The sequence below is a fragment of the Oratosquilla oratoria genome, chromosome 34 (genome assembly GCF_046742065.1).
Source record: "Oratosquilla oratoria isolate Oo_2021 chromosome 34, ASM4674206v1, whole genome shotgun sequence".
NCBI classification, from domain to species: domain Eukaryota; kingdom Metazoa; phylum Arthropoda; class Malacostraca; order Stomatopoda; family Squillidae; genus Oratosquilla; species Oratosquilla oratoria.
In genome coordinates this window covers 17,659,342-17,686,651 of record NC_134810.1, presented here as the reverse complement: position 1 = coordinate 17,686,651, position 27,310 = coordinate 17,659,342, and the positions used below count along the sequence as shown (strand labels likewise).

The 27,310-nt window shown below is 44.4% G+C and overlaps 1 protein-coding gene across 2 annotated transcripts in view; it reads left to right on the top strand.

Annotated features, from left to right (window-relative positions):
• Positions 1-27,310, top strand: part of LOC143018080 (uncharacterized) — a 176,579-nt gene that overhangs the window by 28,993 nt on the left and 120,276 nt on the right. For both annotated transcript variants that reach the window (XM_076173184.1, XM_076173180.1), the window contains exon 2: positions 9,640-9,697. In XM_076173184.1, coding sequence (XP_076029299.1) covers positions 9,653-9,697 — 45 coding nt within the window. In that variant the 5' untranslated portion in view covers positions 9,640-9,652. The remainder of the gene's footprint in view (positions 1-9,639; positions 9,698-27,310) is intronic.

The following is a 27,310-nucleotide window of genomic DNA, read 5'->3' as shown; positions in this document are numbered from 1 at the left end:
TTGACGTTTTGATGGTGATAACAGTAAAAACGAATGTGTGTGTGTGTGTAAGGAGAAAGAGAAATGGTAAGCAAACTTTAGCAAGAGATGAATGAACGTGAAAAAGAGACTTACGAGACTCCTTCGGTCTCATAGAGCTCAGTCATGTGAAGTATGCGCGTTCAAACGTAGCTACACAGTTGGCTGCAATTAGCATACGTGCACGCCTGCCTCGGACCCTCAGCACCGCTCACTCGAATAAAATCGAAGAAAGTACCGGTAAGTTGGCTTCCACGTGTCCGAACCAGCTATCGCCAGCACCCGTCATTGCTGAAGTATGCCAGTGGGAATGACGGGAGTAAATGTGTGGAAAGTGAATGGAAGGTTAAAAGCCTTTTGTCTCCAAGAATGGGAAAGGGTCAGAGGGGAGGGTCTATACGAGTAGGGGAGGCTGTATGGAGGACGGGGGCTGCCACAAAAGGGGAACTGCCTAAGTGCCAGAAGATCTTGTACTTGCATGGGGGCACCCGCATAACTGGATCTGTAGTAGAACTTTGCGGGTCCCTGCTATTTATATGCCATAATGGGCGTCAACTTTATTTTTTATTTTTCATTATTTATATTTTACGTATCTCGTAATTTCTCCCAAAGCTATCGATGCCTACCATATAGTTATATTTACGTATCCTTTTGGCTCGCGGGCATGTTCTGCCTGGTCCCAATTAGTGAACCCGCGTTCAGTATTTCTTATTTATGTGCGTTTTTTTTTTTTTTTTTTTTTTTTTTTTTGAGGTATTTTTGAGGAATGTATAAACGAGGATATGTATATGTGTGCTTTTATATTTGCATATATTTGTGTGTGTGTATCACTGCAGGGATTTATACTGCAAATATGAAAACATAGACGCATATATTTATTGTGAATATAATATGGTAAAGGTATTGAATTTCCACTGATATATAATTAAAATCTGAAGAACAAAAGCTTTAAATTTAATGAAGTCATTAGCGTCCATTATACTACATTTATCAAGATATTCTAATATACCCATGTTTTCATTCTCTTTGTTTTCATTTATGGCAGCCCTGGATACATCTCTACAGCCACGGTCTAGCCTGCTTGTGGTCTTAACACAAACGGGTATATTTGATATTGAACACGTATGTTGTATCCCAAATCCCTGTCCTATCTGACTATTACTCGCGGTTATATCAATTGGAAAACTGGTTGTGGACAAGTAAAAGTTAACTCACGTGGTGTCCCTATTCCTGGTTGCTTTTCCATTTCCCAATCCTTTAGATAATCACACACAAAGTGCGACAATGCCCTGTTATCACTTGCAAACTGGGTAGGCATGTGTTGTTCCATGCTCTTAAAGCTGGGGATTGATGGCTGTGTTGTGGAAACACGGCAGGTTATTGTGTAGCATTCGGTAAATAGCGTAGGCAGGCGAGTTTGTCTATTTTGGTGTTGGCATCAGCGTCCTTGTTGCACGGCTGGTTGGCGCGCTGGAAGGGAACTGCAACAGCGAGGAACGAAGCCGAACGGGTATCCTCGGTGCAACAGCTCGGGAACACAAGATACACTCCCCACCCCCACTCCTACCAACGGCCTCAACCCTCGTGTCAATGTTTCTTGCCTTTTTCCCCCCATTTTTCTTTGTCTCGTTTTCCCTCGGTATATTTTTGTTTTCGATGACCTCGTTGCCAAGCGCAGCCCGGCATTGACTGGAATTTTCCTTTTGAGTGAGGTACTGTTCATATTTGTTTACTTTTTTCTTTCTTTTGACGGGATTATCAATTTAGTTCGATTTTTATGGTTGCCGCCAGATCGATACTAATGTGATGGACTTGTCTAGTGTTTCCACGTTGGCGGACTGTTGCAATAGTATAAACGTAGGTGACCCTTCTTATAATAATATGGTAAAGACCGGTATTTTAATGTGGGTACCTGCTTCAAGTGTTCCAAGTCGTTTACGTGTCTTCTGTAGCTGACTAGCCTTGCCTGTTACGTGCTGGGCACAAGTTTGCTCTGTCGGCATGACTTACTCTGGAACTTTCGACGGTATTTTGGTATTAAAAACCCTCTTCTTTACACTTACACGCACGGCTTGGTTCTGTAGTGGATAGTATCTTGGCCTGCCAACTCAGCATGACTGAAATCGAGCCCTGCCTAGCGCTTGAAAGACATCACAATACTGCACGCCGTCGTTGCCTCTTGAGTATGGAATTTTTTTTGTGTGTATTGGGTACCCGTAGGTCGGGGCATACGAGCTATGGAGCTGCTAATCACGAGTCCTGCACGTGATCTAAGATATTGGTAGAACACACACGTACATACATACATACATATACATACACACAAACACACATCAGAAAGAAGAAATATGTATCCAAAACAGTGGAAAATGTCCTGCATACTTTCTAAAAGAAATTTTTGCACATTCTGTGATTCTGTTCAATAAACGTGTGAATTTCGTGACAGATAATTTTCCAAAATGCATGTTAAGTTGAAGACAGACTAGCTTATTCTGTAATATTTGTTGTCTAAAGTTTCATTGACCAGAAACGCACACTCATAAATTTCCCAGGGAAGAAACTTTGGACCATTTTTTGTGGTGTATTAGTATGGTGCTGTTGTCGTGCCACTGTCATATAGTATGAGCCAGCAGTCACCGGTTGTTAACTCGACTTATCAAAAAAAGGTAGAGGGAGTACGGGTGCAATTGATGAGAGATATCTTGGGCCATGTCCGGAGAGCGAATGTCAGCCCACCGGGGCTATACCTCCAGATGGCGGTGAGAGTTATGAAGGTGGGCAGCGGGTGCAGGATTTTTTGACACCCATCTTGCAGGACCACCTTTTATGTTGAACTTATTCTCTATAAAGATTTAAAAAAAAGTTATTATTATTATTATTATTATTATTTTCTTTTGTTATTTAATTTTTTATTTTATGTAAGCAAAACAGGACAAAGATAACGTTTTCCGCTGCCGCACATTTGACGCTCAGGTCCTGTTAACACTAGCGGTTCAGTGGAGGCGTTCACATAACCGCACTATTTTTCCTTGACGATGCGCTACCGTCGCGGTTTAAGCGCGGTTCATACCGCTGGTGTGAATAGGGCGTCTCGTCTCTTCGAGAAAACAAATTTACAAATACAATTTTCATATACATTTTTATACATTGGTTGTCGTACATTAAAAGATAATTTTGTAAGTGCAATCCCATTTTTGGGAAGTCCTTTTGGGTGTAGATAATGTAATTAGTTGCGTTATGGACCTAAAGGTTACTTGTCGGCATGCTTTGCCAAGGTAATAACCGCTGTCGATAGCGGAGAGGCAGTACTTATGGCAGTGACTGGTGCGCACATACAGCATTGGATCAAATTACGAAAAAGTACAAACGTTTACGAGTATTTTAAGGTCATCATTATGCCTCCAGAATCTTTCTCTGTGATTGTAAGAAGATACTGGCAAAAGAACGAAGCTATTAGATATATTTAAAAACACCTTTTACATGAAGATATACCAAACGCTTTTCTACGGAAATATATTTTCCCTAAACATGAATGTAGAATGTGCTGGAGTGGGTTATTGGTATAGGTCTGCGCCTCAGCTTCTAGGAATACTTTATATGTAGAAGTTGCATCGAATGCGATGTGATCACGGTAGGGTTGGTCATTGGGTAGGGTATAGAGCAGTTTACCCGTAGATGTGTTCAAATGACAAAGCGGCAATTAAGTCTCTTCGACTTTTCATTTTTGGTACTGTGGCTAAATTATTTTTTACTTGTTTTCACATATGAATTTATTTAAATTTTAATTGAACATTTGTATGTTGTCAGACATTATCTTTAGTTATGACTGTCGAGGTGAATGCCGAAGATCAGATCGACCTTTCCCAGCGATATTGCGTCATGTCGACAGAGGAGAACGCAGGCTTTCACCACCGCGCCGAGACGCAAGGATGCTTCTAAACAATATTTTCTACGCTCGTTGATCGTATTGTTCCCACGTTGTTTATTTTATTTTATTTTTTGTTCCGGTGTGTAAGTCCGTCTACAGAGAGAGAATGACACACGGTTTCAAGTGTGAAGATGAGAGGTGACGGGATGAGAGGTGACTTACTGAGCAAATAGAGAGGGAAGAAGGTAAGAAGAGAAAGTTAGTAAGGCGGTTAGCCTTCGTTACAGAGCCTAGATCTTTATAATGTTGTTCAGGCCAATACTCGGTTTATTTTATTTTACCACTTTTTCTGTTTCTTGGGGAACCTAGTCCAGAAGTAATTTTGACCCAAGTATGCTTAGTCGAATGAAATCGCTCGGGTTTAGTTGGATCAAAGAATGTAGTGTCTCACTGTATTGAAGGAGTAATTGAATACAAATTGAAAAAAGAGCGTTTGAAATAGAAATTGGTTCTGAGAACCGGTGGGAAGAGGTAGGTGTGGTGGGGAGTGTGAGGATATTGTTGCTGAAAACAACGTTTGGTTGTGCCCACTGGCGCGTATTATAGGAAAACAAATAAATCCGTGGGATCCCTTGATGGCGTGTACGCATTTATTTCCTAAAAGTTTGATTCCTGTAAGAAGAGCAATTGAACAAGATATAGGAATTTTTTCCAATGGTGTGTGAATCGAGCCGGCCATTAAAAACGAATTTTACTTTCAGCTGAATAGAATTGCACAGCGCCAGAAAAAATGTAGTGTACTATATCAGAGTAGAAGATTGGATCGTTGGGTAGAGTATGGTGACATGATCGAGTGATCATAGTGGCTGGGTGTAGCAGTTCCTCGAACGCCTCGATCGTGCATACGGTAATCTGCGTGTCAACGCAATATAGTTCAACAAGATCTATTTGGGAAGGAATGTGGTCCTGCTGTATCGCAACGCATTTTAGTGTGTGTGCGTGTGTGCGCGCGCGCGCGCGCGCGCACCAATCGGGCGTAGCCAGGGTCGTGTACTTCGGTCGTGGGCGGGTAGGCAGTAATAGAAGTAAATAATTAATTGCAGTAATAATAACTATTGGAAGTGAACATTGTTAGATGTTAGAATTCATCCTAAACGATCAGAGGTAGATGTGGCGGAAGAACAACATGCATGACCGCAAAAACTGGTGGTGGGAGTGGTAGGGGAAAAAATCAGTCTAGTGTAACATTACCTGAGAAAGTTCTACCCAGCCTATGAAGATTATTTATGTGTGTATTTTGTATCACCCTGACGTCTCGCAGTGTTGCTTTGCCACACACGCCTCTCCCTACCAAAATTGTATACATGTGTATGTATATTGGATATGTGTAATATATAAATTTTATTTTTTGGACGTTTCATGCAACAAACTGCACATGGACATGTTTCGTGTCATACTTTACTTTGAGATAACTTAGTTCGGGGCTCAGCACTGACAAATATTGTGCCCGGGCGCAATTGTTCCACAACTTGCCAGGAAGTCAGTATTTCAAAGCGGCGTGCTGCACCCATTCTTTCCTAAACTGTTGTGTATTCTCTAGTTAAATTGGAATTTTAGCTCAATTTACGCGATTTCTGGCCCTGATGGAGACTGCTAAACCTCCTCCTACCAGCTGCAAAGCCCAGTTGAGACTAGCACATTGAGGTTCTTAAACGTTCTGAACATGCAAGCAGAACGTTTCGGTCGTTCTGGAGTGTGTTACCAGGACAACCAGATCAGGTCGAATTAAGAAACGATGATGACTATGAAATCGGAGAAAATTGAGGACGATTGAGATGGTCTTCCTTAAATGTGCAGCAGTTTTTAACTTATAGAATATCAGCGCCTAGCCAGGAGTTATGAGGTGGAACACTTCCTTCTTTTATTTTTTTCTTCGTTTGCTTCTTCTCGGACGCATATTTGCGTATCGTGTGTGGGCTGTCTTTGTGCTTAGGGCTTGGTTTACTTGTATTCACCAAAGACAACCTTGAAGCCTGCAAGTCCGTGAAATTACGTAGAATTTTCTATTGTTATTTTAAAATCGATCTTGCTGGGAGAGAGTAGCATGGAGAATCGATATAATATTCTTGCTAGGTTTTCCACGCAGAAAGTAGTCATAGACTTGTTTGCTTAGAGTGTTGTGTATGCAATCGTGAGTTAAGTTGCTACTATTCTTGGATCAGCTATTGGGTTATGCTTGAATTAGTGCGCGCAGGATGTACAGTAGACTGAAAAGGGCATTGTCTATTTGTGTAATTTATATTTCATCAACATATATTGTGTGTGGTAGACTACATCGTGTACACGGGGTGCATCATCAGTATTGGGAAAACACATTATACATGACACACCACACCTTAGCCCATAGTGCTGGGAATGCCAAGGCAAATGACAATCATCAGCAGCTATTGGAATCGAAACTGGATTGCAAGTCCCAAAGAAGGAAGGCGGTCCAAAGGTGAATGGAGGCAGGACGGAGGTGGAAGACGCGTTGATCGATAGCCCGGTGGTCAACAAAGGCCCCATGTACCTAGCTGACGGCAGGGCCGGTTTGAACGCGTCGGAGTGGGATTTGGCGGGAAAGGCCCCGGGTTGTGTGACGACTGGGAGTGAAACCAAGAGTTCAAAGACATTTTGAAACTTGTTAGTATAGCGGTGTGCTTACCAGTTTTGGTGAATTGGTAACTCGTATCTCTTTCGTTACGATGTACTGGTTTGCTTAATACATCGTCAGTGTGAAGTGGGAGGATTAGTGCTTGCCAGCGCGATGATGTTGATCCTTGATACCCAGAAACCGTCTTGTATGTGCTCAGTACTTATAGTTCAGCCTGCAGCCAATGTTCCGCTTTTGTTGGCTCATTGCGGTATCGAATTGGCTCGAGTAGCACGCCATTTATTAGAGGTGAACCAACGATGATAGGAACGAATTCGATTATGAAATTTTAAACTTTTGTAAACTTCAGTTATCGTTTACGAATGAGTAATTTTGAATGCTCATTGTAATGGGGGAAATGACCTTTACAAATATATATATATAAAGATACATTTGTTATACATAGTTTGACAACGTTCAAGTCAATTGGAAATATATTTATATGAAAGTATTGGGGCCGCTGTGATAGGGTATGAAAATACATTATATACGGGAAGTTGAACGTAGAGGGGGCTAGTCCCTGTGGCGGGCAACGCAGTTGAGCTGAATGGACGAGGTAAGGGAATAGATGACTGAAATGGGTAAGGGATATATTGTGTGAGAAAGTGAGTGAAATGGCTTGGGGAGAGATTGTGCGAGAAGGGGCGTGTTCGTGAACAAAGCTCCTTGGGGCCCTTTGACGTATGTGGGATTGGAAGGGAGATGGGAGGAAGGCATGTTAAAGTAAATGGTCTAAGATTGATTTTTATTTACAGGCATTGTTCATGAACCATGCCATTTATTAATATCGTCTGTCTTAAGGCTGTACATTATCGGGCAAAGTGCACCCCTACAGGTAATTGAAGTCGTTTCGGGGTAGCCTAACTCGTAAAAAAAAAAAAATTGTCATGCTTGATATAAAGTTAAGAATCACAGGTGCAGACGAAGAGGTAATCGGTGGTGGTGGTGGTAACCGTAGGAGGAGGTGGAGGAGGATCAGTAGGACGACGAGGACTGTGAGTGCCGAGCAGCAGGACTTGGTCACTTCCGTGATTCGAACTACAGACAGACATGACCCAGCTTGGTTCTTTGATGGTCGTCTGCTGGTCGTCATTGGTTTCGGGAGGTTTGGTGGTGGTGGTGATGGTGTGCCGTGTCTCGTTTTGTGGAGTATGCTGGTACAGCGGTGGTCTATGAATCTGGAACGTTTCAACCATGCAAATATATCTGAATAATACATTTGAACTCGTGCGCGCGCGCACACACACACACACACACACACACACACACACACACACACACACACACACACACACACACACAAGAGAACAGGCATTAGGCCTTAAATCACAATGTGTGCATATCATTTGCATACTTCAGATTTTTTCTATTATTTTCAATCGCACGTATTTACGAATATTTGTCCTATTTCTATCGAATTGTATATTACTGGTGGATAGCTATTCAGCAAAGTCGGCTCATGATAAATGATAATTATAAATATGTTGATTCACAAATCATTTCGTGCTCTCCCAATGGGTACATCATTATTCACTCAGCGTTCTCACCCTCGTGGATCGCGCGGAGTTCTGCAACATTAAAATCCAATTTTCCATTATTGCCTGCAGTCATAGACTTGGTCCAAAGTTTTCGTTTGATCTACCATCTGTCGTGTGTGTGTGTGTGTGTGTGTGCGCGCGTGCGTGTGTGTGTGCGCGCGCGAGTGTGTCCGGTCAACCGTCCATCCATGTCTGATAAAAGATGAAGACTGGCGTAAAATTAAAACGTGCTGAGAGGAGACGAAAAGTGACTTTGGGAACGGGATTAGGTGGTGGTTGGGAAGAGTAATGGTGCAACCTTCCCCCCACACACATCCCAGCAGAAAACCCATTACCTACCCCAGCCCGCCTGCTTTCTTACCAATAAACCAACTAACCTAACTACCAATCAACCAATCAATTTACCTACCTACCATCATACCCTACCAACCAACCAACCTACTAAGCTACCTACCGACCTTCATCTATATATTCATCTCCCTCTACTTGTATATGTATCTACCCACAACCTATCCAACCACCTTACCATCAACCCATACACCCACCTCCATCTACCAATCTCCTTACCTATCTCCCTCCCACCCACCTCAACGAACCTACTTCTTCGGCCAGATATTTTTTGCTAACTTTTCTATCCCTTGTATCTCTCCCGTATTCTTGCTCCATCCTCACGGTTGTCATTGGTTTTTGCCTCGTTACCTCCTGTCTTCCTTTCGTTGAGTCTCCCCCCACACGTCATTGTTCTTTCCTTTTCCATCGCCCTGTACTCCTTTCTCTCCACCCACTCGTCCGTATCAACTTAATTAGTCCTAGGGCTGTTACCTCGCTGCGCCTAGAGCTGTTCTCTGCGTGGCTGACTAATACACCTTTAATGCAAGCGCCCTCACTTTCTTTTGTGATTAGTGTGCCTGTGTGATTGAGGTCAGAGCACTTTCAGTTAGTTCAGCAGCGACTAGGTACGCTGATGTGACTACGGTTTGTTTTTTCAACCTGCAGGAGTTGGCTAGAGGGGGAAGCGGTTTGTCGTGCGTTTGTATGTATGCACTAACATGTCGCTCTTTTATACATTTCATTCTCCAGAAGGCTGGAGGTAACCTTTATGGAGTCTCGATCAATAGAAACCCATTATAGATCAGGAACCGCCTGGCAGGGCAAGATCTACATAAACTCACGGTATTCAAGAAATCAATGATTAATCACTTGTTCTTCTAATGTGCGGCAAATAGTTTATCGCAGTTTATGATGCATGGGTTTGCGACAGGTATGCAGTTCAAACTAACAGCTGGGTTGGAAATCAGTAACTACAAAAATAGTTTGTTGGAATTTTGATTGATATATGAATTGATGTCACTAGTGTTATTTCATGTGTGATGCATTCTCCCATTATCATTTTCATATTATTGTATAATATGACAGTACAGAATTTGTATTCTTTTTCTTTACAATGGAATGAAGGTGCCATAGTGGTTTTTGTGTGGAAATGTTAACGAGTTTTGTTCTGATGTATATTTTTTTCTTTGCAGACGGCAGGATGGCATGTACTGCCGCGACCTGGAGATGAAACACGGGCGGAAACTACAGGTAATTACTAAGTAGTTTGTGTGTCGTAGTTTGAGGTAACATAAAATTTTAGAAAGTTAGTCATAAAATAACATTTACGCATGAAACCCTGGTAACTATAAATATCTTCCAAAATGATGCCCGCCCTAAAATATGACATAATTTAGCGAAAGTGTAATGAAGAAGCAAGCATAGCGCAGGCTGGTGCTGTGGACTTGCTCACAGTTGGGAAGCAAATGGGGCGTAAAGTAACGGATCTGAAAGGCGAGCTTCCCCGCTCCCTACACCCCCGTCTCCGCCCTCCACGACGCGCCACTACCTACAACTCCCGTTCTCAACCCTTTTTCTGGGAAGCCCTCACACTTTCGTTTCTTACGCTCGTCTCTTTGCTCCTCATAGCATGTCTCGTTATCGCCCAAGCTTTGTTCCACGTCCCCCTTCCAACAGGAAAACCGTTACACGTGTGAACCACATCCTGGCTGTCAGTAAAGGCTTCCATCCCATATATGTGTTATTAACACTCATCATTACTAACCTTAGTTCCAGATTTAATATTCCCTTCTCTATGCTAATACTCGACAGACCCAATACGTAACCATAGAGATGCAACAACCATCCCATGATCTTACTTCTACACAAATCATATTCTAATGATAGGCTTGATGCGGGTTATACTTTGCTTAACCGCCCGGCAGCAACGTTGGGTACACTCAAGTTCTGTACACTTTTTCTGTTGCTTTCATTCACGTAAACACAAACAGTACAGTACCATTTAGTTAGAGCGAGGGTGATAGGATATGCGCTAATTATAAAGTGTGTAAGGCCCAATTTAGATTCTATAGCGGTATGAAGTAGTCAAGAACTTGCAAGTTTCGGAATAAATCAATGAAGAAACGGTGAAATGTGGTACAGTTCGAAATTTCACGTTTCACTTGGATGAACACGCAAACTCTGTCTGCGACATGGATGTTCTTGTTTGTTTATTTGTTATTTGTTCTGCATATAACCTCATTGAGGACCGAATTTTCCTGTCGGTATGTTCTGCTATTGCCGTTCTTTGTGAATTAGTGGAAGTAGAACATGGTGTTCCCATTGGAGTGTTTGTAATCTAGGAAGCGTGGAAGAGAAAATCCAGGCAGATATGGAGAGGTAACATAGGGATGTTTGCAGGAGTGACGTGGCAGGGGCTGGTGCAGACGTGGGACTCGTTGGAGGAGCTCAAGAGTGGCCTCCGATTACTGATGAATGTGTGTGTGTGTGTGTGTGTGTGTGTGTGTGTGCGTGTGTGTGTGTGTGCGCGCGCGTAAATGGAATATGTGCAAGTTCTCAGGTGGGACCGTGTCCACGCGGGGAGACACGAGCACGCCGTCCTCTAAAATAAAAGAAAAGTCATCAAAGCTGGGTGGAAATGCTTTATCCGTTTTTACACTGATTGGCCTCCCATGGGGAAAGTGGGCTTCAAAGGTGCGATATTGGCAGCTCAATGCTTCCGATATTTCGACTTGTTTCCGATACTGCGTCGTCTCTTGCTTCAGAGCTGTATGCCATGGACATGGCAAATATTGAAATTTGGCGGAACTATTGGAACCTTATTGTGGAACGCAGCTGCATTCCAGAGGGGTCGTTTTTTATCTATACATAAATTTTATATTTCCTGCCGGGGGTGTCACGAACGACGCCCCGCGGGAGCCGGACACAGGATTACCGCCCTCCCCTTCATTCCACGCACGCTTGTAGACTCGGCCGCGCACACAGGGTCGCTCACACATACAAACGCACGTACGCACGGTACGCAACACACTCCTGTTCAAGCGGAAGTTGTGCCCAAGGTAACGCTAGTATTGCAGCCGTCAGGGTGACGTTGTGGGTACAATTGGCCGTACGTGCATAAGAGTATGTGTGATGTTCTCTCGCCTGTGTTGTGTGGGTGTGCACGTTCGTGCACTTGTCTTTGTGTGCATTCATATTTGGACGAGTGCGTGAATATGGTATTAGATTCAACTTGATTCCCATCTTGGGCGAGCTTATTTGAATATGAATGTCTACTTTGAGTAATATTCTTGTGTAAACGTCTGCTTTCAACAATATTACGAGTTTTCATTGTCAGTATTTTGTTTTGTACTGGTTTTTCCTTTGTTGCATTTTTTCTTAGTTCACTTCAGAGTGTGATTGTCTTTAAACGCACTTGGCGTCGATGATTTTCCAGTCACATGGCGAGCCGAGGAGAGCATCACAACTCATTGTTGTACCTCAGTGAGGTTTTCACTGAGATAGAAATGGGAGTGTGGGAACTAAATATAAGGCTACGGTTATATCTGGGATTTATGTTTGGAAATCGTAAACGTTTCCAGTAGTACAGACATTGAATATAACTAAAAGTGAGTGTATATGCACACCATAACGACCTCCCCCCCCCAATTCCCGCTTTTCCATCACTGAGTTTCGTTTTCTTCCTTGTCGTCGATCAGGCCCAGACATGCAATTAACTGTGGAATCAGGAATCGAGCTGTGACGCCAACATCACGATCGAACTAATTAGGATTAGCTTTCTATTGCTTTGGCTCTCGGGTGGTGGTAATGCACAGTGCAGCTCGGATTGAGGTACAGGTGTAACTTTAATATTGAGATTAGAAGTTTTTGATGTTCTCCTGCAAGGGTCACCAAACGCGAGGTCACTTCGTCTGTCCCACCGTCGCATTGAACATACATACATATACCAAAGGCTTTTCACCCCCTTACACGGGAGGTAGAAAAAAAACAACAACATAGAAACCATTGACACCCATTATCCCTTACATACTCTGCTCCCATCTACCCTCTTCCCTCCCTCTTATCTTGGCACCTCATAGATGACGGGTCATCCCTGCATCTTGTCCACTGCCCTGGGTCAGAAGCAGAGTCGCAAGACAGGAATGCCGCTTCATTAATTCGGCGACTCCCCTCTCCGTCCCTTCATGCAGAAAAGAAGACGGTGAGAAATCCCTTCGGGCTGCATCAAATGATTTCTCATACATACTCCCTCACCCCCATCCCCCACCCACTCCCCCTCATGCATCACAGCATCATCTATACACAACTATTCTCCATTCACCCCTATCTGCTCTCCCATTCTTCCTTAACAGACGTTCCCCTCTTTCTCAATGCCCCTTTTACCCCATCCATCCATCTCATTCTAAGTCGCCCCCTCATGTTCACTCCTTCCACCTCTGCCTTTCCACCCCTGTTCTCCTCACCTCCTCATTTCTCACTCTATCTAGCCTAGTAACCCCTATCATACTTCTCAGGCATTTCATCTCAAATACATTCAAACTCCTTCTCTCTCCATGTTTCTGCCCCCGCACAAGACTGTTGGCACAATCGCTGCTTCATACATTCTCCTCTTAGCATCCATTCTCAAATGTCTATTTCTCATTACACTTTTTAATCCCCTCAAGACATTTACTCGCTTCTCTCAATCTACATTCTACCTCCACCCTACCCCGTTGCATTGTAAATGTAAAAAAAAAATGGGTATTTTTCTTTTTCTTTAAAAAATACAATGGTGTATGCAGCCCGCGCTCGTCATTCTCGGATATCTGGCCCGCTGTGAAAAAATCATGACCCCTGCTCTCATGAATAATACCGGTGTCCCAAAATTCATTTGGAGGAGATCCATTTCATTTAGTGTTATCCAAAATAAAACGACAAACACCTCTCGTTATTGCATGAGGTAGGCTTCCATGTCTTTACAATGAATAAAACAGTGTGGCATTAGTCAAGATCAACAAATACTCCCTTGTCCGTATGGCAGTGATGTATAGTTTCCTTCTTCACTAGAAGTCAGAACTTTCTATGACTCTCCCATATGATAAAGCCGTTGCTACTCGTACATAACACACACACACACATGCACTTACAGAATAGACCAGAGCGGCGTCATTTTATTGAATGGAAAGATAGTCCATTCTCGTAACAACGTTTGCAGTATGCCCTTAGTATCCATGCTAAACGTTCGTTTGATGCACATGTGGTGACAAACGTTTACCACCCACAAGCACACAGGAGGAGGAGAGATGGTATTATGGCGGAAAAAAAAACGCGGACAATGCCTAGCGATTGTCATCACGGGTTTGAAATATGTCCGGGAGCAACGCGCATTGTACTCCACTGCGCGCCAAGCCTACGTCCTGTTCCTCCCCAACAATACCCTCCTCTCAACAGTCTGAACTGCGCCAGTAATTGTTCCGTCACTACGCTGACGCCAGTGCATCCTTTTACTTGGAAAGTCACTCCGCTTGCCGGGGGATTTGAGGTGGCAACTCGGCTGCGAATTTTTAAATCGTGAACCATGCATTTCAGGCTTTGGCGCAAACAACCCCTTTTCAAGATGCTCATGAACGCTTCAGTCGTTAAGGTCAGCCAGTTGAAAAAAATAACAAATTTGAAATTGTAATAGGTATTGCTTATGTAATGTTTTTGAATTTTAATTTTTACAAGATATGTATTTACAATATGTTACATAACGGTATCACCAGTACCGTAGGTTCACGATTTATATTCACGGGTCCTGGTGCAAGAATACGCCGCACCGCGGGCGATCAGTAACGGTCGTGCATGCGAATACCCTGACGAATATTTTTCCTCTTATTATTGTTCGTATTATTATTGTCGTTATCATTATTATTATTATTATTATTATTATTATTATTATTATCATCATTATTATTATCATTTTTGTTGTTATAGTATTAATGATATTGAAAATTTTCAATCCTCATCGAAAATATTATACCCTCCTTTTTACCGAAATTAATAGCTCCAACTGTTACTGCCAAATTTATCAAATAAATCTGTCAGGTAATAAACCTACTAGGCCTCGTTAAGAACTTCAAACTTGTGGCTAACAGTAGTTCAGTAAACCAGCTTAGTCAGCAGTGGAGTTTGAGAGTAATATATCCAATACGTATGAACAGTAAACGATATCGTAGTGCAACATATATCTTACAAGAGTTTGGAACCACAGCACAACGCATTACACTACATGCACCACGCCAACTTGCAAAGATGTGACCTTCACAGCTGTACCACCATACCTCACTACACCACTTTGCAGAGGTACAAAATACAACAGACACTTCACACATTAATAACTAGTTTGTTCCTAAGACACCAATGAATTTGAGAACCACGGGGCGCTACAGTGAGCCTCAGTGGTTTGACCTAAAATAAAATAGTATCTAATGAACTACTGTACAGTTAACACGGAGAGAAAAAAAATGACGCCAGGAGGAGATAACGGCAGTATTTGCTATTCCGTCAGCGACAACCACCGTTTCTGTCCATGTAGACTATAGCATTGAGGTACGACTTACGACTTGAGATATTCAACGTGTCTAAGATCCGTGACTCTGGGTAGCCTGGTCGGCTTTACGTGCCTCTTTATGACGTCATGTCGTTAGTTTTCTTTCCGACGCGAGCTGCTCTTCTGTTATTCTTGATATACTGTACGAGACTACGACACCAAAACCAACCAAGAACACAACCCAGGAACTGAGTAATCGCGCCACACTACGTTATCTCCACCAAACGTGTTGCAGGAACCCGCCCCACCACATTGCAATCTCTGTACCGAAATCTAATACTCTGCCCTCCCTGTCACACCTAAATGCCTGTACTCGGTGACAACCAAAGCACCATAAAACTAAACGTGAGCTTACACCAAGAGTCTACTTGCTTTGGTCGAAGCATTCACCTTCATGTGTACCTTGACATCAAGGTCCTACGTAGTTGCGATGCAATCTTGAATATAAACGCTTTATGATCGGGGCTTGAAATGTACAAAACCCACTTCACGGCGATAAACCACAAGACTTCGTCACCGTCGCCTCGCCTAGAGACGCCCGGTGACGGCGTTATGTCGTCGCAACAGCTTCGCATCAGCGCGCATGACAAAGCGGCAACTTTCACAATGCAACACCACCGTCATGGGAGCACTTCGTGGCTATCATGTATCATCACACCATAACCAACACACATCACACCATACCACTTCATACCCCATGATGGAGAAAACATGATTCGTAAATGCCATTCCTCAGCTATCCCCAGACGCTTTTCAGAGTGGAATTTTGAGAATGCGCGCATAGTAGATGATACTTGATTTCAGAGGACTACCTTTTTCCACCAAAAACTACGGAAAACTGCATAAAATTGTAACATTTCCCAACACTCCGGAGCATAGCAATTTACAACGAAGTGTGCCGCTCTAACCACTACGAAGTTAACTCAGTCCTGTCACAAGGCAACACTATCCGAAGTTGAGTGTATATTTCCAGCAAAATTATTTTTTACAGCACTTCCATGTTAAGAAAAGTAAACTAGCAGTTCTGTTGAAATGCTACTCAACTATCGAATGTATCACCTCCTAACTTGTCTACTACGCTTCTCCATAAAACTATGATGTTTCGCCATGAGTGTACAAGACGCAAGTTGTCGGTGTAGTACTTGAGTCTGTACCCGCACACTGCGCTGCATTCGACTTTGGCCTGAAGTCCCGTTTTTTGCCTACTGATCGAGACGGCGCGACTCCCACCACTCTTGTTCCCAGGATATCAGTGCTACGGTACTGGATGGAACTCGCAGGCAGAAGCGGATTATGGTCTTTTCACTGGAGACTTTCTGATTCGCTTGTTGTAATGGTAGTCTTGGGCACATCAATTACATACATCCTGCGTTAGTGCGGAGGTAACAGCGATGTTTGCCCACACACGACGGCCCTGATGAACGTTGAGAATGTAAACTCCCATCTCCCTTTTCCTTACCTATACACTGCAAGATATGGACCACCCAAAGATTGTTCTTTACCAACGTTCATTCCCCATCATTTTCAAGAGCTGACAACCAGCGACTAGCCCCCCCCCTCCTTTACTGGCGATTTAGAAACAGCTACATACACGCACACAACGCAGACAGACCAACGTTTGCCTTGATACGGAATTCCGAAGGTACTGGAGAGATGTGGCTTGTTGCCTCCAGTAAGGTAAACCTGAAACATCAGATTTTTTATACCAGGGCTAACAATTGCCACATCATACCTGTGTGATACTCTTCGCGGTCCCTTAGCAGCAACGTTCCAGCACAACCCGTTCCATGCGGAAGAGGTCCGGCCCTGGCCAGAGGCAAGGTGACGTCGCGTCGCTCCCAACACGGAAAGGAAAAGTGTGGGAAAGTTGGCAGACGTGCCCTCCTATACCGTGTGCGCACCGTATGCATGTGCGGACACTTTACTGATAAGCTACCACCAGGTACAGACAGCTTCCGTGCTTGTTTTACACACACACACACACACACACACACACACACACACACACACACACACACACACACACACACACACACACACACACACACACACACACACACACACACACACACACACACACACACACACACACACACACATATATATATATATATATTCAACCACAAATCACTTAATTCCATGCCATCGCAGTCGAGACTGAAGAATCGCTCGATAGAGGCATTCGTTGGAAATTGAAATGTGGACGAGCCGAGGATTCAGTGTAAATGTGTGTGTATATATATATATATATATATATATATATATATATATATATAATATTATTTGAGTGGGCGTACGAACATGTTGAATCTGTACAAACGCATTCGTGGGTACATGCTCGGTGCATGCGGTCACTTGTTGCATTACGTACTATTTGCACGTAGTCACATGTTGCTTCCATGCGCCCAGGTATTCCGTCCACCTGCCCGCGCGTTTGCGTGCGTCTGCTGACGTGATGCCTACGTCTGTTCTTGGGGCGAAAGGTCACAGCCGCTCGTCATAGCTTTGTCTTGACATCCAAAGCTGTCATGGTCATCGGACCGGAATAGCCAAGATCTGCATATGCGTTTGCATAACTGTTAGAATGCATGAATATAATCTGACTATTGTTGAATTGAACCAGGCTGTGTGAGTGATGAATAAAGATTGTTTATTGAAGTAAAAATCAGTCGACGGTTATTGGTCTCTCCAACGTGTCTCCAATGTTGCCAGCTCTCGCCCCCCATATTTTAACGGTCATCTGGAGAGCGTTAGATTTCAGCAGTGGTGTCATTCCCTCCCAGTGGGACGTGTGTGTGGGTGCTGCTTGTCACAAGGGTGAACAAAGTCATTGTCCTCTTATCGTCTGTGTTATATTTGCCTCGGTACCCTCGACTTGCATGATACTAAGAGTCCTCAGATAACCAGTCCTCATTCAGGTACACATAGGATGATGGGAGAATCTGATATGTGACTATTAGATACCTTATTTTCAAACTTTTTCATCTCACGGCACAGTGAGCCAGACGATGATTTCGAGGAACATCATCAGTAGTGATAGATAGATTTGATAATATAAAAGAAAAATTTATTGCAATGCGTTCATAAGGTGAACATTTTCTATAGCCACAAGAATATTGTTGGTCATGGTTTCCAAAAGAATTTGAAAGAGTTTAAAGCAGGATCAACCCTCCTGAAAACTCCCGCGGCATACCTACGTGCTTCGCAACACATTGATGTGCCTCGGTTCACTGGTTGAAAGACGAGTGCTGTAAATGATAGGGGACTGCTAAGTAAAAGCGCCTGGCGGCAAACTAGAAAGATTATTTCTTCGTTTACAGGTTAACCGAGACGGATTTTCGTCATTTACAAAAGGTGTACCAGACATTGGTGTCTGAGGAGGTTGAGCTGTGAAGTCCACGCATATATTCAGAAATGGTTGGTCCGTAAAGCCGACATGACATCTCGGGATTGAAGACCTGGGCCAATTTGTTGCATCTTCCTTTTTAGGGGTCTCGCCTATTCTGCGTTTAACTTTACAGATATTTTCTTCGCAAATATTGGTTCGTAAGTTTGTTTTTATTTTCTTGTTTTCCTGCGTATTAATGTGTACATATCGCCAAAATATTACTCCTCAACGAACATTTTTCTTTACCTCGTTATTATCGTTGCTAGGGTAAAATGTAGGCTAGGTCACAGGGATTGTGTACTCCTAGTAAACGTTGCCAAGAGTACGATAATTTTGTGCCACTCACTTCAGAGGTCTTCTTCGGCCAAAATGACTCTCCCCTGTCAAATCCGAAGGGGTTCTCTAGCATGTAAATAAACGGCTGGCGCGAACCAGAACAAAGTCGTTAAAGGTTCACTTAGTCTTTAGCAATGGGGAACTTGTGGTTTAGCCCATAAACTGTCTACCCATTTGTGTCATTAACTTCTAGTAAACGACTTTGTGTACCCCATAAACCTGGGGCCTTTAGGGTTTATTGTGTTGGGTTCCAAAAGTTGTAAGACGCCCTTGGTTCCGAGTGTGATAGAGTTAATTCGTGTGTTTTCTACCCCCAACGCGACCGGGCGCGGCGCGGCGGGGCGTGACAATCTCGACTTGGCGATGACGATGCGCCTGTCAGAACATTGGTAATTAGTTTCGACATGCATTCTGTTAGGATGCAGTGCGTGTAGGGTGTCAACAAGGAATGGTAAATGAACAGCTGAGATAATAGATGGAGAAAGGTTGGTAATGTGATGGTGGGGTGATTATTCGCGACATGGGAAGAACATAGGCGGTTAGTCGGTTTGCCGTGGGGTGGAGGCGGGAAGGAGAGGGCAGTCCATAAACTGGGAAGGGCAGTTCGGGCTAGTAGTGGGCGGACGTTGAATCCCCATGCAACGTAGGGGTTCTTCTGCCCTTACCAGTCGAAAAGAGCCTCAGGCGGTTGGTATGGTTGCAAGGGCTCACACGGGGTCGCTGTGGGACATACCTGTTCTAGGGATTAGGGGGGAAAGGTTTGAGCGAGGGTCTGTTATACCACGAACCGGTAATTCAGACGTTGTAGCCAAGTGCCGGATGGTTTTGTTTTGCATCGAAGGGGCGGGCGTGTGCTAGCCCCCGGCATGGACAGGATCCCAATTGATAGAGGCGTTATTCAGGGCGAGGGCACAATCTCTCTCTCTCTCTCTGTCTCTCTCTCTCTGTCTCTCTCTCTCTCTCTCTCTCTCTCTCTCTCTCTCTCTCTCTCTCTCTCTCTCTCTCTCTCTCTCTCTCTCTCTCTCTCTTTCTCTTTCTCTTCTCTCTCTTCTCTCTCTTCTCTCTCTCACGCGAAAAGTCCGAGTTTGAGCCCCAGCATACGTCTTGAAACTTTCCCTTACACTGTAAGCCGTAACTGCCCAACTATGGAAGTGTGTGTGTTATAAGATATTGTCCTTAGATAGGGCTAAATAGTGCCAAGCTTTCATCCGGGAAGGTAATAGATGTCGCTCACCATGCAACATGCGATTCAAGACCATGGAGAGAGAAACACACTCGCGCGCGCGCACACACACACACGCGCACACACACACACACACACACACACACACACACACACACACACACACACACACACAGACACGCGCGCGCGCGCACTAGACTATTGGAACAAACTGGATAATGAAATAGTATGCGCAAAAACCATTCATGAGTTTAAAAGCAAACTAGACACTGCGAGATACAATGGCGGGACACCACGAGCATAGCTCCCCTTCCCGCAAAATACAACTAGGTAAATACACACTTGGGCGGGGAAGAGAGCTCAGACCATATATATAACCGATCTATGGGTAATGCTGTGACATTACACACACACACACACACATACTTACACACACACACACACACACACACACGCACACATAGACTTGGGCGGGGAACTGTGTGTGTGTGTGTGCGTGTGCGTGTAATGTCACAGCATTACCCATAGATCTGTTATATATGAGGTCTGAGCTCTTTTCCGGGAGGGAAATAGCTGTTGATCACGAGTTCAACACGTGATTCAAGACTATGTATGGTCTTGAAATACGTGTTGGTGAAAACACACACACACGCACGCACGCACGCACGCATACATACACAGTGGGTGGTCGAAAGAGTGTGGACAGGAGTTTGTAGATTAAATATAGTCAACATTATTGTTGAATTATGAGAAATTTTAAATTGTCAAATGAGTCATGGTGATTTTGTAAGAATTCTTGGCTCGGGTGACGAAGTTTGCAGGTTCGAGTAATCTGATAAACAAGTGTGAAGTGTCCATTCACCCACACTCCCAGTAGATGAGGGCTGTTGCAGTTGCAACAAATTAATTCAATCGAACCAGAACTGCTTCTTCCACACGAGGTAATTAGAGAAGGCAGTTGAAGCTGGTATTTTCTCGGTAGGAAGAATAGTGGTTAGGTTCGGGTAAGTCGGCAGGGCTGACGGTAGGGGGGGGGGGCGGAAAGTGATGGTAAGAGGAGCCCGTGCGTGGTGGTGAAGTATGCAGGAGAGAACGTGTCCGGGGGGTGGGGGGGGTGAGGGTAGAGGGCGAAGAGGAAAACAGGCAGGCAGGCAGGCAGTGAGATTGGATATAGAAAAAGAAGCGATGTATTCAGTTCAGGAAAGGAAGGGGTTGGAGGAGGCGGATAGGGACTAGTGATAGTGGTGGTGGTGGTGGTGCCATCTCGCATTGCAATCTGGTGAGGATGACAGTGGTGAAGGGGTGTGGTGCATAGGGGATGCGATGATAAATAATTGTTGCCTCAAGTTTGGCTGGAAACCCACAACCCCATAGTAGCAGGCAGATGTCCTCGGAAGTTCTGCAGCGCTCTCCGGGAATAAAACCTGGACAGTAGTGTTTATTGTATTAGCGTGCGTCTATTTTTGTCACAGATTAGTAGGGGAGCAGTCGCCAGTTGTCATTGGTGGTGGTAGGAACATGGTGAAGTACGGTGAGGACGGGTATGTGAAGGTTGGCATATTAGAAGACACTTTTTATGAAGTGTCACGTGTTTCGGTAGAGGTTAATGGAGATCATTCTGTCCCCTTTCCTCCCCGTCATCAAAGGAGTACCGCACTGCTGATCGAAGTCGCTTGGCATTGTCCAGAATAAATGAAGTATCTGTCGCTATGGGAGCATTTCCAAGTGGTTGCTGAGGATAACGACGTTTTGGTTTTGTAAATAGTAAAACCCTTTCATTGCGTTAATTAGTGCTTGTAGGGAGGTTTGCAGGAGTGTGTGGCACATGTGAGCACTGTCCCCATGGTTAGGAAGAAGCCGGAAGAGGCTATCTCTTCTCATGTAAACTCAAATGGGTAGTGGCATGACCATCGTATAGAATAATGGTGTTCATGTTTATGATAGCATTTGAATGTGGGTGGAACGTATTTGTTTGTATGAACAAGGAGAATCCAGTTGCAATTATTGGAAAACATGCCATGAATGGACCTTTTGTTTATAACAAGGTGAGGTGGAAAATATTAAATGTAGAAGTAAATGATATGCATGAAATTGAATATATATGAAACGGCGTGGTGGAGAAAGGAAGATGGGAAGAAGAGGGAGGTTGGATATGCGTGAATGGAATAAGATTGGTGGGTGGGACGCTAATCGGAGTGATGATGAAGGCCCACTATGCAGGGGGCAGACTGACCACGCCCTCCTGACCGTGGACGTCTCCGTGGGCTGCTTCTCCAGGTGGCGTCTTCACAACATGTTGGGATATATGTATGTAACATTTACAAGATTTTTTGGCGATTGCTCGAAAATATGTAATGCAATTGTGAATTTGTTGATAAGAAAAGAAAGGCAGGAGTCTTATTAGCACCATCCTGGCTGCAGCCAGAGTGGCCAACTGGATTTGTACAAATTAACAGCTTCGTAGTTATATGGTTGTAAACATGTTGCCGACACATGTTAGTCCGTGTGGACGCATCATGTGGCGTCCATAACGAACAAAGAATTGGAAGATACAAGATGAATGGGGATTTTGCAAGGGTCCTGCAGCACCCAGAAGACGGTAGAGGGCATTGGGAGGGACCAAATCCCCCCCCCTCCCAAAAAATAAAAAATCGAAGTAGATGGAAATCCCGTACCACGTGGAATGACGGCGTGACAGAAAATGTTTTAAGGAAGGTCGATGCTTGTAGTGACACATAAAGGCTGGCTTAGCTCCGAAACATGCCCCAGAAGAAATACCACAGAAAACGGCTTCTTCCTTCACTGCATCACAGAATGTACAATATTATATAACATATCTGGAAAAGCCCGAGACTCGCTGCCGGTAGACTCAGGACGCGGACTTTTTTAGATGCGTCCTTTTTTATTGTTTATATTTTTGTTTTATTTTTATTTTGTTTATTTGTTCATTTATTTATTTATTTATTTATTTATTCATTTTTGGTGAGCTGGGGGGTCTATCTTCTTCCAGGTAAGATCGATCCTGGAATGTGGGGTTGATGCAGGTCACTCCTTCGAAACCTGGAAACCAGCAGTCTCCATTGCCCTGGGCGTTGGAAGAAGCAAAGTATGGTCGTTGTCTAACGCAGTCCCAGAGCACGGCGGCGGTCGATGGAGCCTCGTACGTGTCTCGTAACCAATTTCATTGCTGCTTCACTGGAAGCTTAGAAGTCACTCCGGGGAAAACGGACGTGCGCACACGCGCGCACACACACACACACACACACACACACACACACACACACACACACACACACACACACACACACACACACACACACACTCACTCACTCACTCACTCTCTGTTATCAGAACTACGAAGCTTACCACCACCACCACTACTTCACTTGCACCAGATTGTATCACCGTAGATTACACCACCACTCAAGCAGTCTCTTAGAATACTTGGACACTTGCATCTGTTGGTGGTTGGTGACATCCTCGAAGACGATGCCATCTGCCACAGACGAGCCCTAAACTCCTTTGTGTATTTTAGGCCCCACGCAAAAAAATGAAATAGCCAAGCAACAGCAGCGGAGAAAGGACCACCCGGTGCACAAGGGGTTAAAACACGACACCGGCAACCCACTCGGCTCCTAAATTTAATCTTTCCCTAACCCTAACCCACACTCCTCCTCACACCCTACCCATCCCCCACCTCCTCACACACCGAACTTGACTTTGAAGTCCTACTATATTCCATTTTGTCGCGGATCTGCCGTTTTCCGCCTAGTTTCACCCCGAAAATTATTTCGCTCCATATTCTCCTTTCAGTCTGTATAAACCACGTATTTCCTCTGGTTGAACTGCAGCATACGCGCGCGCACACACACACGCACACACACACACACACCCACACACACACACACACACACACACACCCACACGCATGCACACACACGCACACACGTGCACACACGCATGCACACACACACACACGCATGCACACACCGCATGCACACACACACACACACACGCATGCACACACACACACACACACACACACACACACACACACACACACACACACACACACGCATGCACACACACACACACACACACACACACACACACACACACACACAGACTCAGTTTGTAGTTCCCGGCTGCCACAACGGCTGTCCGGGTTCGAATACCGCCCAGGACTGAAATAATTTCACTCGCTGCGCTGTGGGTTGTTACTTCAACTCCTGTGAGCGGGGGTTGTGTGTGTGTGTGTGCGTGTAAGTCCAAGCATTACCCATAGATCGGTCATATATGAGCTCTGAGCTCACTCCCGGGAGGGAAATAGCTGTCGATCATGAGTGTAACACGTGATCCAAGACCATGGTGAATCACACGCGCGCGCACACACACACACACACACACACACACACACACACACACACACACACACACACACACACACACACACACACACACACACACACACACACACACACACACACACACACACACACACACACACACACACATACACACGCGCTCGCGCATACACATATACATACCATGTAGATACATGACCGCACACACTCGTTCACTGGATCTTGTTCACCTTTTGTAAGCACAGAAACAAATTCTTGAATTCCCAGCTTAACCACCTTGAACCTTGCTCCCCCAGCCATCAACTACCCACCTTCTCTTCCTGCTCCTTTTTTCTCAACCTCATATTCTTGAGGGCAGGGAATGTAGAGATAATCCAAGAAAATCATGGGAGAAAAAGGGGTAACCTAATCAAACATTTGAATTTGTGTCTGGGACTTTGAGGAGAGGGGAAGAGCTCATTGCCTCCCTCCCGTTCCACTTTGCAATACCACATGGAATCTGCTCCGGGCTCTCTGGTGTAGCCCATGAGAGCGGGCTCTGGTGTAGCCCATGAGAGCGGGCTCTGGTGTAGCCCATGAGAGCGGGCTCTGGTGTAGCCCATGAGAGCGGTCTCCTCGTGGCACCCGACACTGAGGGTCACTGGCACCCCTTTCCTGCCGATGACCAGATCCAGCCCGGCATGGACTTCGGAGGTGATTGCACGGTTTTGTTCCAAAGATGCAAGTTTCAGTATGTCGTTCATTACTTGTGTTGTGCCTCTAGAGGTCGGTGTTGGGCATGCCTCGTGTAATCCCTTGTCTACCAAGTGGGGGGGGGGGTGTCACGGAAATGAATAAAATATCATAGCGGCAGCCAGGATCAAATGAAAAGTGCCTCCTACAACAGAAAGGGAATGCGAAGACCTTTTGTACGCCTGCGTAGTAGGAAAAAAATGCGAACTCTTGAGGGAGTCGAGTGGTGCTTCAGCACATTCACTCGTGTAGAGTACCGGAACCGAGCGTTTTCGGTTTTAGAGGAACTGTTGAAGCTCTGTTGGATCTCCCTGAAGGGTTTCGTCATTTATACTGTACGGACTATGTTTTTAGTTCAGTGGTACATCATTGACATACATCGGGCATTCGTTTCTGTTGCACTAGGAATAACTTGAGTTTTTGGCAAAGTAGTGAGCCGTGTGTGTCGATATTGCTTCGAAAAACGTGCTGTTTGCATTCTACTGTAGTGGTTAATACTTGGCTATGTATTAGAGAGCGGACCTAAAGAATGACTGCCCTCCTTAAAAAAAACTAGATACTGTCACACTACAAACCCGAGACTGTGGTCGCTGTATTGGAAGTATTTACAACCAGCAGAACGGAGACATTATCATTGTTGGTAGTAGTAATACTGTTTTCATTACTATTATTAGTATTCATTTGTGTGGATGGGTATGTGCAGGTCGTCATGGTGCAGCACCTCTATAGACAGCCGTTCTGTCGCACCCCACGGAGCAGCTGGCCGTGGACGGGTTCCTCGGCCGCGCACGTGCGGCAGACGCCGAACGCCACGTGGTGGTGGCGGCCGCTTTCGGTTGCCTCCCACATAACGTGAAAATAGAAATTGTGTTAAAAATATCAAGCCTTATTTGAGAACCTATTTATAAAACGTTTTTTTTTTTAACGTGTTGACAGTGTGTGTGGTGTAAGGTGGCCTATTTACTTAATGATGTTAGGTTACCCGTATATACATGCTGGAGTCTGTGTCCAAAGACACAAGGATTAAAAAGTGGTAAAATATAAAAAAGACATGACCTAACAACCCTTATGGCCACCATGGTGTCTGCCTGCCTGCCTGCCTGCCTGCCTGCCTGCCTGCCTGCCTGCCTGCCTGCCTGCCTGCCTGCCTGGGTTCCTACTGCGCGTCGTGTTCCCCCAGTGGGGGCCTGGCAGGCTACGTCACACCAAGCCGATGGACGGGAGTTGGCACAGAGACTATCATGGACACTTGCACCTTGCCTGGGATGTATCTGAACTGTGGAACTATGTTTTACCATTGTTCATAATTATATACTATGATTATCCTCATTGTTTTAATGCTTTGAATTATTACATCCCTTATGAATAACTTTAGATATTAACGAACGTTATTTCAGCACGGTTCTAATCTGTCATGCTTTTGGTGTCCACAATAGTTCGTCACCTGTGAAACGAGTTCTTGTCTGCATGTGCATGTTGTGGCACAAACGCCTGGTAGTAGAGGGGCGTCCTCCGAGATGAATAAAATCATTAGGTCGTAACCAAAACAGCTCTACACGTTTCTGCTTTAGAACTGGTTCATTTATGTAGTTTTGAGCGTAATGAAGATGGTTTACAAAGGGAGAACATGCCAACAAGCGACATTTTGGTCCTTAAATAGGTCGGGATGCTAAGAATAGTTAAACGAAGCAATGAATAAATAAGCGACCCAGATAATTTGCAGGCATTACAGCATATTGCTTAGGTGTTAATCTAATTTAATTATAGTTATTCGGACCGTACTATATTGCACTGCCTCTGCAGGAAGGTTTCCTTTGGCTGAATGGAATCGTCTGAGGGTAGCTGGAATACGTAGATGCGTCATGTGTTCTGCACTTGGCAGAACGAAGCCGAAGGGAAGCACTCCCACGAACTGTTCTTGCCAGACGTCATGCATGAGACGACGGCTGCAAGGTTGTCTTCAGGTTTGCAAGTCGTCTTTCAAGATGGTGAAAAAGGTGTATGGGATTATGGAGCAAGGAACTTCATATTTCGATGAATAGAGAATATCAAGACAAATTGGTAGAGGACTACATTAGCCATTACCCAAGGGAAGATTAATTAATTAATCGTGTTAAAAAGGGGGTAAATACAAGTTTATAGACTAAAGGAAATGCATTCAGATCAGCGTGCACACTTATTACAAAAACTTGTATTTCTTCATGCGGGCCTAGTCTGTTGTCATCAGACTTAAAGAACAGAAGTGAGAGTACATGTATTATTATTTGGGACATTTGATATATATATATAT